At 40.3% G+C, this 13,788-nt stretch overlaps 1 protein-coding gene across 42 annotated transcripts in view; it reads right to left on the bottom strand.

Annotated features, from left to right (window-relative positions):
• Positions 1-460: 460 nt before the first annotated feature.
• The window catches only part of LOC125321263 (ABI family member 3 binding protein), a 140,839-nt gene continuing 127,511 nt past the window's right edge, over positions 461-13,788 (bottom strand). For all 42 annotated transcript variants that reach the window (XM_048293820.1, XM_048293841.1, XM_048293834.1 and 39 more), the window contains 5 exons: positions 10,389-10,468; positions 8,877-8,906; positions 7,737-7,898; positions 3,865-3,978; positions 461-1,846 (listed from right to left, as the gene is read on the bottom strand). In XM_048293820.1, the coding sequence (XP_048149777.1) occupies positions 1,731-1,846; positions 3,865-3,978; positions 7,737-7,898; positions 8,877-8,906; positions 10,389-10,468 (502 nt within the window). In that variant the 3' untranslated portion in view covers positions 461-1,730. The remainder of the gene's footprint in view (positions 1,847-3,864; positions 3,979-7,736; positions 7,899-8,876; positions 8,907-10,388; positions 10,469-13,788) is intronic.

Genomic DNA, 13,788 nt, shown 5'->3' with positions numbered 1-13,788 from the left:
AAAACCCTCAACTTTCCACAGGTTCTTTGCCACCCAGAAGAACTTGGGAGTGCAATCCTAGTGACTCAGTTTTGAGCCAAGAAAAAGCAGAGCAAGGGCTATAATGAATTCAATAGACCATATTACAGCAGAGGGCAAAACAGTCTCCCAGTTAATATGTTGCAGATTCTAGGAATATGTAATACTAAGTAGGAAATAGAAAATGAACTGGAGCTTGAACTCTCCTAAAGACAAATCAGGAAGTCGAGTGAAAATATTCTTACCTTCAGCATCCTTAAATAGTGCTATGCCCACAGCTACGCAGTACCTCCTCCCATTTCTGCTCTCCTCAGACCTAATACATCCCGTGTTCATTGTGCTGGTTAACAGGGGCTTGTTTCCAGCCATCAGTTTGTTCTGAATAACAGCGTTTACCACAGAAACTAACCCCTGCTTTCATGTAAAACACTTGAAAAACGACTTGATTAAAAAATATTTTATTAGGAGTACAGTGTACCTGCAATGTACTTTATAAGGTATTTTCTATAAATGACTACTATATATATCTGGGTGTTCCTGTTCATATTTATTCAATACATTAGTAAGGTAATGAATAACACCTTTAAAAAAACCTACATCTCTTTATTTAGTTCATAAATGTTCAAGCAGTACAACAAGTAGCTTTGGGAGAGGTTTTAATCAAAATAACTGTAGAGCAGTTTTAAAGTTCAGTTATCACTATTTCCCCTTTGTCCCAAATGAAAAATGTTTTAAACCAGAATTTTCTTTTTTAAATAAAATAAACCTGATCATGCTGTTATAACTAGTTTATTCTTTTTCCTCTTTCATTTTTTCCAAGTCCCCTTGCACAGTACATACATTTGGCTTTTGAACCAGTTAAGTGTCAGGCTCTGAAAACTACATTTTCATGAAAAACCCCAGCCGTGGAGGCCAGCTTTATTTTTTCATTCCATGTACCTCTGTACCTGTCCACTTCAGTTAGAGAACACCAACCCCCCCTGCCAGCCGCCGCCAGGCTCACGGGCAGCAGCTCTGACCCCCTAGTGACAGGCTATGGCTTGGGCTGGTGCTGAAACATTTGAAAACAAACATGGAAGAAAACCCCGCTGAACTTGATCATTTAAAGCTGCACATACAGCATCCTACCTCGGCGTTTTGGCAGGAGCATAAACTATTTGTATGTGTAAGGAGAAAGTGCTTCAAGTTTACTGGCTGCAGGATATTAAAAATTATAGGATCTTTTCTATAATTTATGACTGGGAGATGTTACAGATGGATTAGGATGGGTAGCTTATGGCACTTGTGTTACAGGACCAGTGAATATTTAAAAACTAACGCACATTGCATTCCACGACCAACTCTGGCATATCTGTGCCTTAAACATTTATTACAACATTGTGATAAATAATATACACATTGTATCTTTTAAAATACCATATAAACCATACCTCAAGATAGGGAGCCAGCTTCCCTATACATTATCCTACAACATGTCCCTAGCCTGTGTTTCTTTTTATTCTAAAAACAAATTTGTAACACTGGATAACTACAGTAAGCAGCCTACACTATTACACAATTAATGCAGTATTGGCATCAGACTTGTATAAGCCTCGCACGTCAGCCAACACTGAAGTGCCAGGCGCACCGTAAGCGTTGCCTTCCTGGAGCCTGCGCTGGGCGGTCGGCGGGGGTGGCACGGGCTGGGCCTTTGCACCAACTTCATGTGGCCTCTACCACTTGCCAGGTATCGATGTGCCACACTCGTACCAGCGGACGTAGTTAATCTGAGTCTCCCCGCCTATCTTCCCAAATTTGACAGGTTCCTGACGAACTGCCCTGAAAAATCCTGGAACAGAGAACAGCTTTGTTTACATGGAAGCCCTCAGGACAGTACCATGCTTGGGTTCCCTGAGAAGTCTGTAACTATCAATCCAGTTAGTGGCTAAACTGGTCCCCGAGCTGTTAACCTGTCTGCCACAAGCAGGGCTGTTTGCTGCCCCTATGTCCATTAGCACTCTGCAATTTGCCCACCCAAATCAAATTAAGTGCTTGGGATGGCAGCGCAGAGGTGAAGCCTGCCTCTCCTTGAGATCCCAGCACCCACCCGTGGGTGGTGCTGGCTGGGCACAGCCTGTGCCCCCTCTGTCCATGCTGGGGTCTCGGAACAGGAGGCTGCTCCACGTTACAAAGTGACAGTAACAAATAGTCCCCACTGTGCAGCCTTGACATCGCAGTGAACCTCAGTAAAACTCGGCCCCTGGGGATAGTTCACACCACCTCCCCACCCTTAAATGCAAAATCGTCCTCCTGCTTTCACTCTGTTGTCTTTAACAACACACTTGCTTCCCATTAAAACAATTAACATTAAGTTACAAATTAAAGTGAGGAATTGGGGCTCCATCCAACCTGACCATAAGGAATGTATGTGTGGCTAGAGGAGGCATGTGCTCATGTGGACACACACACACAAAATACTGTTCTGCAGCTGAGAGACAACATTGGCTGTGATTCCCTCGAAGCACTTCAGGTCAAATACATGTAGTCAATTCAGAAATCAACCAGCTGCAGCCAGAACAATTGGTCTGTTGGTCTGTTTTTTCCTCTGTTCTGTTAATTTACTAGAAATACAAGCTACTGAAAAGGTGAGGTCTTTTGTTTGCTTGTTTTGTTGTTTGTTTTGGTCTAAAAATGAGTGTAGCTTATGGATTCACTCAAATCCAGCTGCTGAAATCAAATTGGTTTTAAGTGTGTTTTAAACTGAGGTAGCAAGGTTGTTAGGTAAAAGGTTTTTAAATAATCGAATATTTTTAAAAATGTGAATCTGGTACAACTGAGAAGTTTGCTGTCCTGGCAATGTCAAATTGGGTCCCGATGATCTGTCACACAAAATACCTTTTAAATGGGCAGCACTGACTGGGAAGAGAAAAGCAAAACCTCTTTAGAAAAAACTCACAAAACGCGTAAACAAACACCCTTCAGACTGTTCACCTACTTTGTTTTTTGGAAAAACTTGTGAAAGACTTAGGAACTTCACATTCATCTCCCACACCTACCTTGATGTGTTTCTGGACTCCTGTGGGGTGTTTTATAAATGAAGCACAGGAAGGTTTGGTCAACATGCTGATGCTGTACTGAAAACTGTTTTGCTGTTTTCCCCAATAAAATGTTCCATGACTCGCTCAGCACGTGTGCACATACCAGTACAGCCTGTGTTCTTACCCCACAAGGAACAAAACACCTCACCCTGGCACTGCTGCCAAGCAGCAAGGCAGGAGTTCAGCTGACAGAAGTACAAATTTCTTATGCTTCAGCCTCAGCAATGTGTGAAAAATAGCCAGGCAGGTCACAGCTGTGTTTAGCACATCCAGTGCCATGTCCACTTAGACCAGACTGGAATTTTGGGCACCCAGTTGCAATCAGTACACACAGAATTACTGCAGCATGAATTATATTTTCCAGCCATAACTCTTCCGTTTCTCTTTAGTACCAAACAAAGTATTTAATGCCCAACTAATTATGTTCTGTGCTTTAAATCAACCTTGCTAGTTTGAACACACCACTTAATGCCTCTCTGGAAACTCAAATGTGTGGTTGGGTTTAGATATGTAATACCAACTGTGAATGATTTGTTGGGCTGTTTTAATGAGGAGAGTCTGTTTGCTACGTGACAGAACCCAAGTCATAACTGTCTTAATAAGTCATCGTTCACCATCAAAAACTTCTTGACCCTCTTCTGCCTGCAAAGCTGGCAGCTGCTTTCTTTGCCTACCCCAGCAGTGGGCATTGAATCCACTGGCAGGAAAAACAAACACTCAAATAAAGGAATTGCCAAGATTTGCTACAGAGACAGGTGTAAGAAATTACCATCTTTGACTGGTAGATCTTCTTGCTGTCCTGTCCTTCCATCTAAGAATGAGTCTACAAACTGGCAGTGATCTTCTCCATGGCCCCTCTGGTCTCCTATGTTATAAAATTTTCCTGAAAGCAAAGAAGCAGCAAAGTTTAGTGAAGGCTATTTCCAAAAACCACCAGAGGCAATGGGCTGTGCTCTTTCCTCTGTGGGGAAGCCAAGGTGAATGCTACGATTTTTTTCCTCTCAGGACCTGTAGCTGTAATTTGAACATGATGTGCAGGCTCCAAGTGCTCATGGCTAAGGCAGAAGTGCCCCACTCCTGGCCAAAATCTATGCCTGGACGTAATTTTTCCCTCTCCTTACATTTCATACAGTAAGGGAAATTCTGTTACTACCCACAACCTCATCAAAAAGCAAGTTTTGGTAGTGATTTGAATGGAAGGCAGGTGTAGTTCCCTGTCAGGAAGCCCCCAGTACCTTCAGAGATGTTTTTATAGACCACCTCCTAACATAGCCAAGGCCTGTTTTATAAATCATATTTTTACATGTGTGCAAGTGATAGCCCTTAACATATAGATGACCTTGGATAATAAGTACTTATCCAGAGCATGGAGTGTGCCCATGTATTTATTTGCAGGATTGCCTAACAGGACACTTGACTGCAACTGAGTAGAAATCAAGGTCTCAAGTGTCCCATGCAGCATGTGCTGATGTTACACAGGCTGTGCTTATCCTGTTAACAGGCACACTGAAGAAGCTTTGACAGATGTTTTTACTTACTGATTTGATTTGCAAGATATTAATAAAATTCAGTTCAGAAGATGGAGGAGAGCACTGCTACATTCTCTTCCCAAGTCTGGGATGGAAATGTCTGTAGATAAATTTACCATTCTTCCTAATCTCCTTTCACAGCACTTAGTTCTCAATATGTCCAACCTTCAGTTGTGATGCTTAAAAGAAAGGTGAGAGCACTTAGAAATAGGCTCAGCACGCAGGTATAAGCTAGGCAGAAAGTCCAGTTACTCATTAAATCCTGGGTGTCCTGTAGCCTTGAATCTGTGCCAGTCTGGCCATTTGAGAGATGGTGGGGTGGGTTATATGCTCCCAAATGCAATTAAGAGCAGCCTACCAATAAACTCTCCAATGTTTTAGTGATCTGATACTTTGCCAAAAATACTTTGCCAAAATTTCTCACCTCCAGTCGATGGCCTCTGTGCATGTAGTTCTTCTCTAGCTTACAAAATTATTTATTACTATCTAGCTTTGGCTACAGGCATGTTTTTTCCATAGGAGAACTGGTCAGAGGGAGTTCCTCTCAGCAATTTTTTGCTCTGAAATTAAGAACATTCAGGCTGCTCAAAAAAGCCTTTTTTTTTATCCACAGCTGTTGAAGGTCACACATAGAATTTATTTTTTTCTTCCCCTCAATAAATACTTATTTTTAGGTGGCCTGCTTTTCTGGAATGCCTACAGTGACTGCTCTGGAGGACTGTTAAATGAGGTCAGCAGTAGATGCTGGTTTATAGAACAGTCCTGGCATGTGTAACGGAGATCAGTTTTTCTCCATAAGAGATAGAATAAACCAGATATTTTAATGGCTAACACCAGATACACACATATTCTTCTGGCCCACAGCTTAACCTATGCATAACTTAAACAATTGCTCTTCATAAATTAGCAGCATTCTCAGTGACTATTACATTCTTACTGCCCAATTATTTCCATAATAGAAGAACACACTTAAAACCGTTTAGCTAACAAATAACTGGTTTTCTGTTTCGGGGATAGCAGTTCTAGCACAAAGTAAATTTTTTTTCCCCAGTGTTCCCTTGTGGGTGGCCTTACAATCTTACATACAAACTTTGTTTTATATATTATGAATTCCACAGTACTAGAAGAATAAATTCATGCTAAAAACCAGCATGCAAAGATAAGTTGTTGCCTGCCTTATCCAACAGCATTTGGACAATGCACTCAAGTTTTGAGGTAGTTACACTGCTTCAGCAGCAAAGCTTTGGAAGATTTTTCAGCTTCCAGTGGAATTCAGAGCTCAGTGCAGCCCTGCACTGCTGGCACACATGGTCCAGCTGGCTGGTGCTTGCAGGGACACTTCCGCTGGCCTCGGGGGCATGGCGAGGCGAGGTGACCGTGAAACGCATCAGAACAGAGCTTGGCTTCAAACTGGAAAACTGCTCACTCGCACACAGAGGCCTCACTTAGTGAACGGGGGAAAAGCAGCTTTCCTTCTACATAAATATTTCACTTTTAAATATTGTGACAACTGGTCAGCACTGGTTGTAACAATTCAAGTGCAAGAACCAGGCTTAGCAAGTATAATGAATACAGTGTGTCTACCTCATCTTTTTCCAGCTAGGTTAAACCACCAGCCTTCCAGCAAGAACAAAAACAATCTAAGGAAAATAGGAAAATGGGCTGCTGATATTAAACTTTTCTTCTCAGATTGGAGTAGCTTTCACTGCGGTGTTAATTCACTTGATTTAGGGCTGAAGTCTAGTCCTGCTAGATTAGCACTGCTATTTCCTCTGCTGGCTGGTTTTGGGACACATCATGCCTCATTGCCAGTGCTTGTCATTTGATCACAGCTGGTTAGTACAGCAACAGTTGAATGAATGATACCTCTGTTCAAAACATTCTCTTTTAGTCACATAATTGCTAAGATATTATTTACATATGGAGTATTGTACTTACTATTAATGACAAGGCTTTCCTTCCTTGTCTGCTCATGAGAGAATGGTGCCAGATGCAAGGCAGGGAAGTTTAAAATTATGGCAGCATGGGCTGCCCTACAGTCCCTTGCTCTTTTCCTTCCGTATTCCTTCCCACAGAGCCCAGAGCCCTGTTCCTGTGAGGTGCTGAGCTCAAAGATGGGGCAACTTTAGGTTATGAAAGTGGATTCTTCCAGCCACAGTTTCTCCTAGTTAATTCAATGCCATGTGTTGAACACGCTTGCCTGACTCACACTCAAAAGGCATTTCCCTCACATGGTTTATGATACTCTGTGCTCAGAAGCCATGCTAATGCCATTGTCACAGAGCTGTCCGTGGTAAGAGACCTCACACAGAAGAAAGCCAGGAACTTGGGATGGCTTATAAGAAGTTAACATATTTCTAAAAGTACAAGTTGCGTGAGACACTAAGATCTCCTAGACCAACTAACTGAAAAATACTTTTCATGGTTTGTTTCCCCAGTACACACACAGCATGTGTCACTTATTCAGGTCTTAAACACATGACACTCTATTGGCCTTAAGACACCTAGCAAAACTTGAGATCTTTAGGCCAGGAAGTTTCTCTCAGTAATAAAATCCAATTTGAGGAAAGAAAAAAGGTGGGGAAAAAAGATCATAAGCAAAAATGAGGAATGTGAAAACAAAAATGTCAAAGCAGGTGAGTAAAACCTGTTGGCTAAAGTCGTGTTTATAAGCCTCCCAGTAATGAAGTAACCAGATGTTTACCAAAAGAGATGGGAATGAAAGGTCTAATTCTGGTCTAAAATGAGGTCCTGATCCTCTGATTAATAATTGTTCCAGGCTATCCTTTAAATACCAATTTGGCTGTTTTACAATATATGCTATTCACTCTAATCTTTATCAATTTTCTCTATGACCCCCAGTATACCAACAGGTACTCAAAATCAGATGATCACCACAGAGGAGTTACTCTGGAGTCTCAAAGTTTTCTATCAAACATATCAATGCTTACTGAGCACAAGAAGATTACTGTTTATGATTAATCTGTGGACTAAACTAAACAAATCTGATCACACTTCAGCAGAGCTCATTTTGTTAAACCTCTTAGCTCTGGAACCATAATATTTTTCAGGGATATGTAATGTGGACAACACTGATTTGAATGTTTCTTACCTGTAAGTGAATCACTGAGGTATATCTTGTATCTCAAAGAATTGCACAGCTGCACACCTACAAACTTCTTATACCAAGTCCTCTTTACGTATTGTTTGCCTTTGCATTCTGAATATGTGTCTGAATTGAATGGGATTTCAGTCCAGATAGCATCTTTTCCCACTGCAGGAGAAGAAAAAGAGGCTGAAGGATGATGGTGCGTACAAATTTATGTACAACAAATACATTTGAATAACTAGAATTAGAAACCTTGATGAAACAGAATGTACCAATACACTTGCATTTTGAACATAAGAAATATTTCAGGGAAGCACCAAAGTATGCAGATAAAATTGGTACTGTGAACTCCTCCTGCTGTCCTCCAGTGCAGGTTTGGAATAAGCTCATTCTAGGACCTTGTTAGGGGGACAATGTTTGTATTGGCAAAACTCTCTTTTATAAAGTGTGTGATACAGTCACCATTCTTCAGTGCATTCCAGCCAAGACAATCAGCTTGCAGCAAACTGTATGTGATCTAACAAAAATACACATAAAAATGAAGTGCCGTTAATTACGTGGAGAAAAACGGCACCTCAGTGTTTGTCAAAGTGAAAGTGACATCTATTACAAATACAAAAAGCCCAATTTGCTTGAGCAATCTCAGCTCTTCCTCAAAAGCTCAGTCCACCTTCCACCAAAGACCGCAAGAGTCTTGAAAGTGACCTAAAGCAGAGCTAGATCAAGCCGCCTTCTGAAGCAGAAAATTTTCCTAAAACACAAAGACAGATAAATAGAATCCTCTGAGTTGTGCTCTGTTAACTCACTTAAAAAGTGTGGAGTAGCTTATTCATTTTGCAGAGCTTTCTTTGCTTTAATGACAAGGCTGAGAAAATATGAGGCTGTCCTTGGCTCATTTGTATACATTGGTTTGAAGCCATCCCAGCTGCCATGGGAGCTCCACATCACGCTGATTGCCTTGTGCTCAAGTAAACAAGCAACCTCACATGAATTCCTTAGCAGGGGCATGGGTGAGTGAAATGTATGTGAATGCTGCTTGATTCCGTAACTCATCCAGCTGGTGCAGCAGAGCCCCCTCCTTGTAAAATTCTGCTATCTCATTTCTGAAAAATTGCTGATCAGATTTATATATAAAACACTTACTTGAAATTGGCTCGCTCACTCTTGGGTCCGCTGGGGGAAGAAAACAAACATTCAATCAGACACTGTAAAATGAACGTTCCCAATAATTCGATGGAAAAGCATTGGTAAGTGATTTTTTACAGCTGACGTAAGCTGTAATTTGTGAAACAGAAAGAGTTTTGGAAGCAAAGTTAACTTTTGTATTAAATTAAATTAGAAGAAATATATTTCTTATGCGAAACTCCAGTATCAATGAGCTTTTAATAATTTTACTTATGGGACAACACCAGCCAAGCAGAGTTCTAGTAAAAGCAAGAGTTTAAACCTGTAACCAACAAAACCCAATTGTACTGTGCCTTATTAAAATTTCAATTTCAAAACCTAAATAATAAAAAGGACACATCTGTAATACTTGCCACAAAAATCTTGGCTTTGAAAGCCCAAATGTGAGAAATGGATGTGTGCAATTAAGAAAAAACAAAACTGGATGCTTAATTTGTCCAAACTAAATAGGAGACAGAGCATAAGCCTTGTCATTCATGAAAACTGCACTTGACGCAAACATTTTTTTTTCACTTTTAACAATCCAGGATTACAAAGAGTGTATTCAGAGTTTTTAAATATGTGTGGCATAGTCTGAACTCCTCCCTGAGTAATGCTTTGCTCAGCCAAAACTCTCATCCATCAGTGACAGCACTAGCTAAGGACTATTAAGTTATTACACCTGGCTCAAAACACAGATTGTGAAAGTCCTTTCAAAAAGGCTAAACCCATTTTGTGTTTTATGTGGTCCTTCAGTACTACCAAGCAATAAACACTTCTACACAAAAGATGGTCTCTTGCTTGCATAAAGTCAACAAGCCAGCTGTAGTTAACCTTGAGGGGAGCAAGAATAGGAAAAGCAAAAGCGCTCTGATTCTCACCTCTGAGTCAGAGAGAACTTGACTTGGGAACCAACCAATGGCCAAAACAGACACGTATACACATCTTTAACAGTTTCACTGGAGAGTAAACAGGATGGAAGGGGACCTACTGGGACACTGACTCTTCCCAACTACTCTTTCTCAATCCTTATTTCAGCCAAACAACATCACTGTTTACAGCAGCCTTATTGAACAGGTAGCAAAAACACCTATGAACACACCAGCCCAAAGAAAAAGCTAATGTTCCCCATCCAGAAGCTGTTAATGAGTTGGATAGATGCAAAAAGGTCAGGAATATAAATCTTAAATGACTGAGCCCTTTCTAAGGATGAAGTCATTTTCTTCGCAATGAATACCAGACAAACCCTCTGTGTTTCTCTGTCTTTTTCTCTTGCAGTCTGTCCATCTCGCATCCTCACACAACACAGTTCTGATCCCAGGCTGACCTTCCAGGCACCGCCGTAACATGCTCAGTGGTAAAAAGCCAATCAAGAGATAGTAAAGAGCAAGACTGAATGCACAAAATGAAGTGAGAGAGCCTTTCATGCATCCCACAAACATGGATACTAAAGCCGCTATAAGCGATGGTCTGATCTTTGGAAGTTCTTACCTGATTCAGTGCTGAATGTCACAACATTGCTGCTCGGACCTTCACCAAGGGGGTTCCTAGGCTTCACGTGGAATTCATAACTGGGGAATCAAATAGAAGAGATAAAAATTTTGCAAACTAAGCCTATGTCCATAGTCTGGAGCAATGAAGCAGCACACACCTTGGTGCTACTCCCCTTCTGGAGAAGAACAAAAAAGCCCAATTTCTTGCCCCAAAACCACAGAGATTTTTTGTCCTGACTGTGTAAGACCTCTCTGAAAACAAAATTAACCAGTCCTTTTGATAATTCTTTGCACACATACTATTAATATTTGATTAAATTCACCACTGGTTTCTCTGTCTCCTCTCACACAGCAGTTCCAGTTCTGGCAAAGGGAGCAAGTTCAGATGAGGTCTGAAGCAACCTGACAAGCAGAGACTGAGTAAAGGACATTGTTATTTATTTGTACTTTTTGCATTCTTAAGAACACAAACCTCCAATTCAATGCCTCTCCAGCCCACCAACAGTGACGGACAGGGCCAGTAGCGAAACACAGGGCAAGTCTTCCAGGACAGGAGCTCAGCCAAGGCAAAGATCCAATCGCTTGAATGTATGTTAATAATCAGCATATGAAGCAATGACAAGACACTGCACAGAGTCTCTTTTGCATGTGTTTTTACTGATGTGGCACAACACCAGCCTGTGCCATAGTTATCTCATGATCCCTTTTCATCACTGTGTTGGGAACTAAACACAGTGCTGTGGAAACAGAACACGATTGAAGGAAAAAATCCAAACCAGCCTCCTCCTCTTAAGCCTCCCCCACCTGTCAATACTTGATTAACAGTGGAAGTGCCACGTACAGAGAGACATCTCACGTGCTCTGAGCACACACACAGCGAATCTCTCCTAACACAGGGCGCTTTTTCATCAGTGACAGGGAGCCACAGGACACGAGTCAAAGGGACTGTAGGCCTGGAAAATGGGCCCCAAATTAGAGACACTTTTTTGCTCTAAACACAGAGCAAAATGAGAGTCCCAGAAGTGGACAATTAAACATTCAGCTCTTGACTCATGAAGGATCATTTACCAATGATAACTTTGGTAGCTTGCCACTGTAACACAGAATTGTAATGTATTGCTGGAATAGTTTCCAAACAGCAATTTTCTAAAGAAAAAAACCCCATACCACACTGCACAGTTGGAAATTTGTAAACTCCATTTGCAATTCCCCAGAAGAAGAATTCAATCCAAACTTTGGATTACCTCTCTTTCCTCCTTGGCTCCTGCAAAACCTGAGCAGTTCACTAATTAACCTCAGTGGAGTATTCATGCAGTACCAAGCAACTGTTTTCCATCCACTGTACTTCTAAGACAACATTTACCTTTTAAAATTGCTTACTTAAGCAATTGCCTTTATTTCTAGGGTTTTCTTTTCTTTTTAAGGGAAGTACATATATAGACTGGTATGCTGAACAGATGCATTGTGGAAATTCATGGATATTGCTAAAAGAAATGTGGGCTTGTTTTGAGCTGAAAAAAGTCTGGTTGGAGTAATCTTGATATTTATTCAAACATGCTGCAAGACCATTTTGAACTACCTGTGTTACGCCATGGTAGGAGGGAGACATTAACTAAATGATCAATTTAAGAAATTTATAAATCTTCATTATCAACTTCAATTTCTTTAAACAAAGACACGATTTTAAAAATAAGATCTGAGCAGTGTTAGTATTCACACTGGGCATGTGGTACAGTAACTTTTTTTGGTCAAGAAGTATTCTTATCTGGTAGGAAAGGTCATAATATAGAGAACTGTATCAGAGCAGTTGGAGATTCTTTCTGAAGAATCACCAAAGGATAATGTGCTTATGTTGGTGTTGGGTGTCTTAAAGTAATAGCTAGACGATACATTCTTGAAAATGTAGAAATTAATCCACACCTACAGATAAAAGGTTGCAAAGAAGTTTTCCTCCTTCTTTCACAGCAGGAACACCTTATCTAGAGCTATTATTGTAATTGTGATCATCAAGATGGAATGTTCTATTGCTTTATGGGCAGTTTATGGTTTGTTCTCATGGGTGATAATAATCTGTTTCTGTCCCTTTGTATGTATTTTGCTGATTTTTGAACAAATATATTGTTCTCGAGCTGATATGACCTACATTGGGCTGCATTAGGCAACATTCTTCATAGGAATCAGTCCTGTTCCCAAAAATCTTTAGTCTATGAACTTGGACCCATCAATTCTCTGATTCCAAAAAGACAAAAAAAAAAGAACTGAAGATAATTTTCCAAGCACTGTTTTTCAAATTGTGGTTTAGAGATCACTAGGTTCTCTGCAAAAGACCAAACCACAGCTTGGAAAATTAGGGCAAAATTTAAATAAAGAACTAGAATCTACAGATAGGGATTTCAGCTTATGTAAACATATAAAGAAAATTGGAGAGAAGGAAAATAATAAAGAAATGTCCAAAGTTTAGCTCAGTGAATTAGGGAAGCCTCTTATTAATAATGTTAAAGAGGAAATTTTAGAAACTAAAATACATGCAATTCTACAGTTTTGTGGTATGTGTTTTTACAAGCATCACAGGCTCCTTTCCTCTGCCAATTTCAATCCTAAAACAATACCAGTGGCTTCCACAGTACAAAAATAACAAACAACCACTTTTGGAGATGAAGAAAATTAGCTAGTTGACAGAACATTGAAAAGGAGAGAAAGGAAATGGGTTCACAATATGACAGAGTTTACAAACCTAACTATAATTTTAAAGGTGTGCTGTGGCTGTCTTAAAAGAAGACAATCTAAAGTCTCCCTTTTTGTGTGTCAGGTGAAAGATCTGAAAAACATAAATGAAATGTTGAAGAAAGGGTATCATCTGCACTCTTATGTACTCCTATAGAAACCACAAGAAAGGGGAAAAACTGCTTAGAAAAACTGCTTCAAGAAGTATGTACGGCAAAATTAATAAAGGGGAATAGGAAAGCTATAGAATGATTAACCCATGTCTGCTGCTTAGTTAGACTTACCTAAAAAGAAACTGGAGTCTAAATTCCATCTTTATATCTGCCTGCCTAATATACCAAAAACTGCTACACTATGTAAGCTGCTATCTAATGTCTCACACCTTTAACATCTGTAAGATTGCTATCCTACAAACTTTTGGAGACCAGGCCTTCCAAATCCTCTCGAAGTGTGTAAGACAGTAAAAGTCCTTGTGCAGATTAAATGGACTTGACTTACAGTAATTACTACTTGGAGTGTATTTTTCCACCACAGGAAATCGCTATACCACATGGAACTCTGGCAAATGCAGCTGCCGCTGCATTTTTCAAATCATGCAAAAGGAGAAGATTGAAGATTGCAGAACTGAAAATAGGTGAAGAGAGATTTTCACCATAATAGGAGAACTGGAGCAG

The sequence above is a fragment of the Corvus hawaiiensis genome, chromosome 2 (genome assembly GCF_020740725.1).
Source record: "Corvus hawaiiensis isolate bCorHaw1 chromosome 2, bCorHaw1.pri.cur, whole genome shotgun sequence".
NCBI lineage: Eukaryota > Metazoa > Chordata > Aves > Passeriformes > Corvidae > Corvus > Corvus hawaiiensis.
This window is presented reverse-complemented; position numbering and strand designations above follow the sequence as displayed.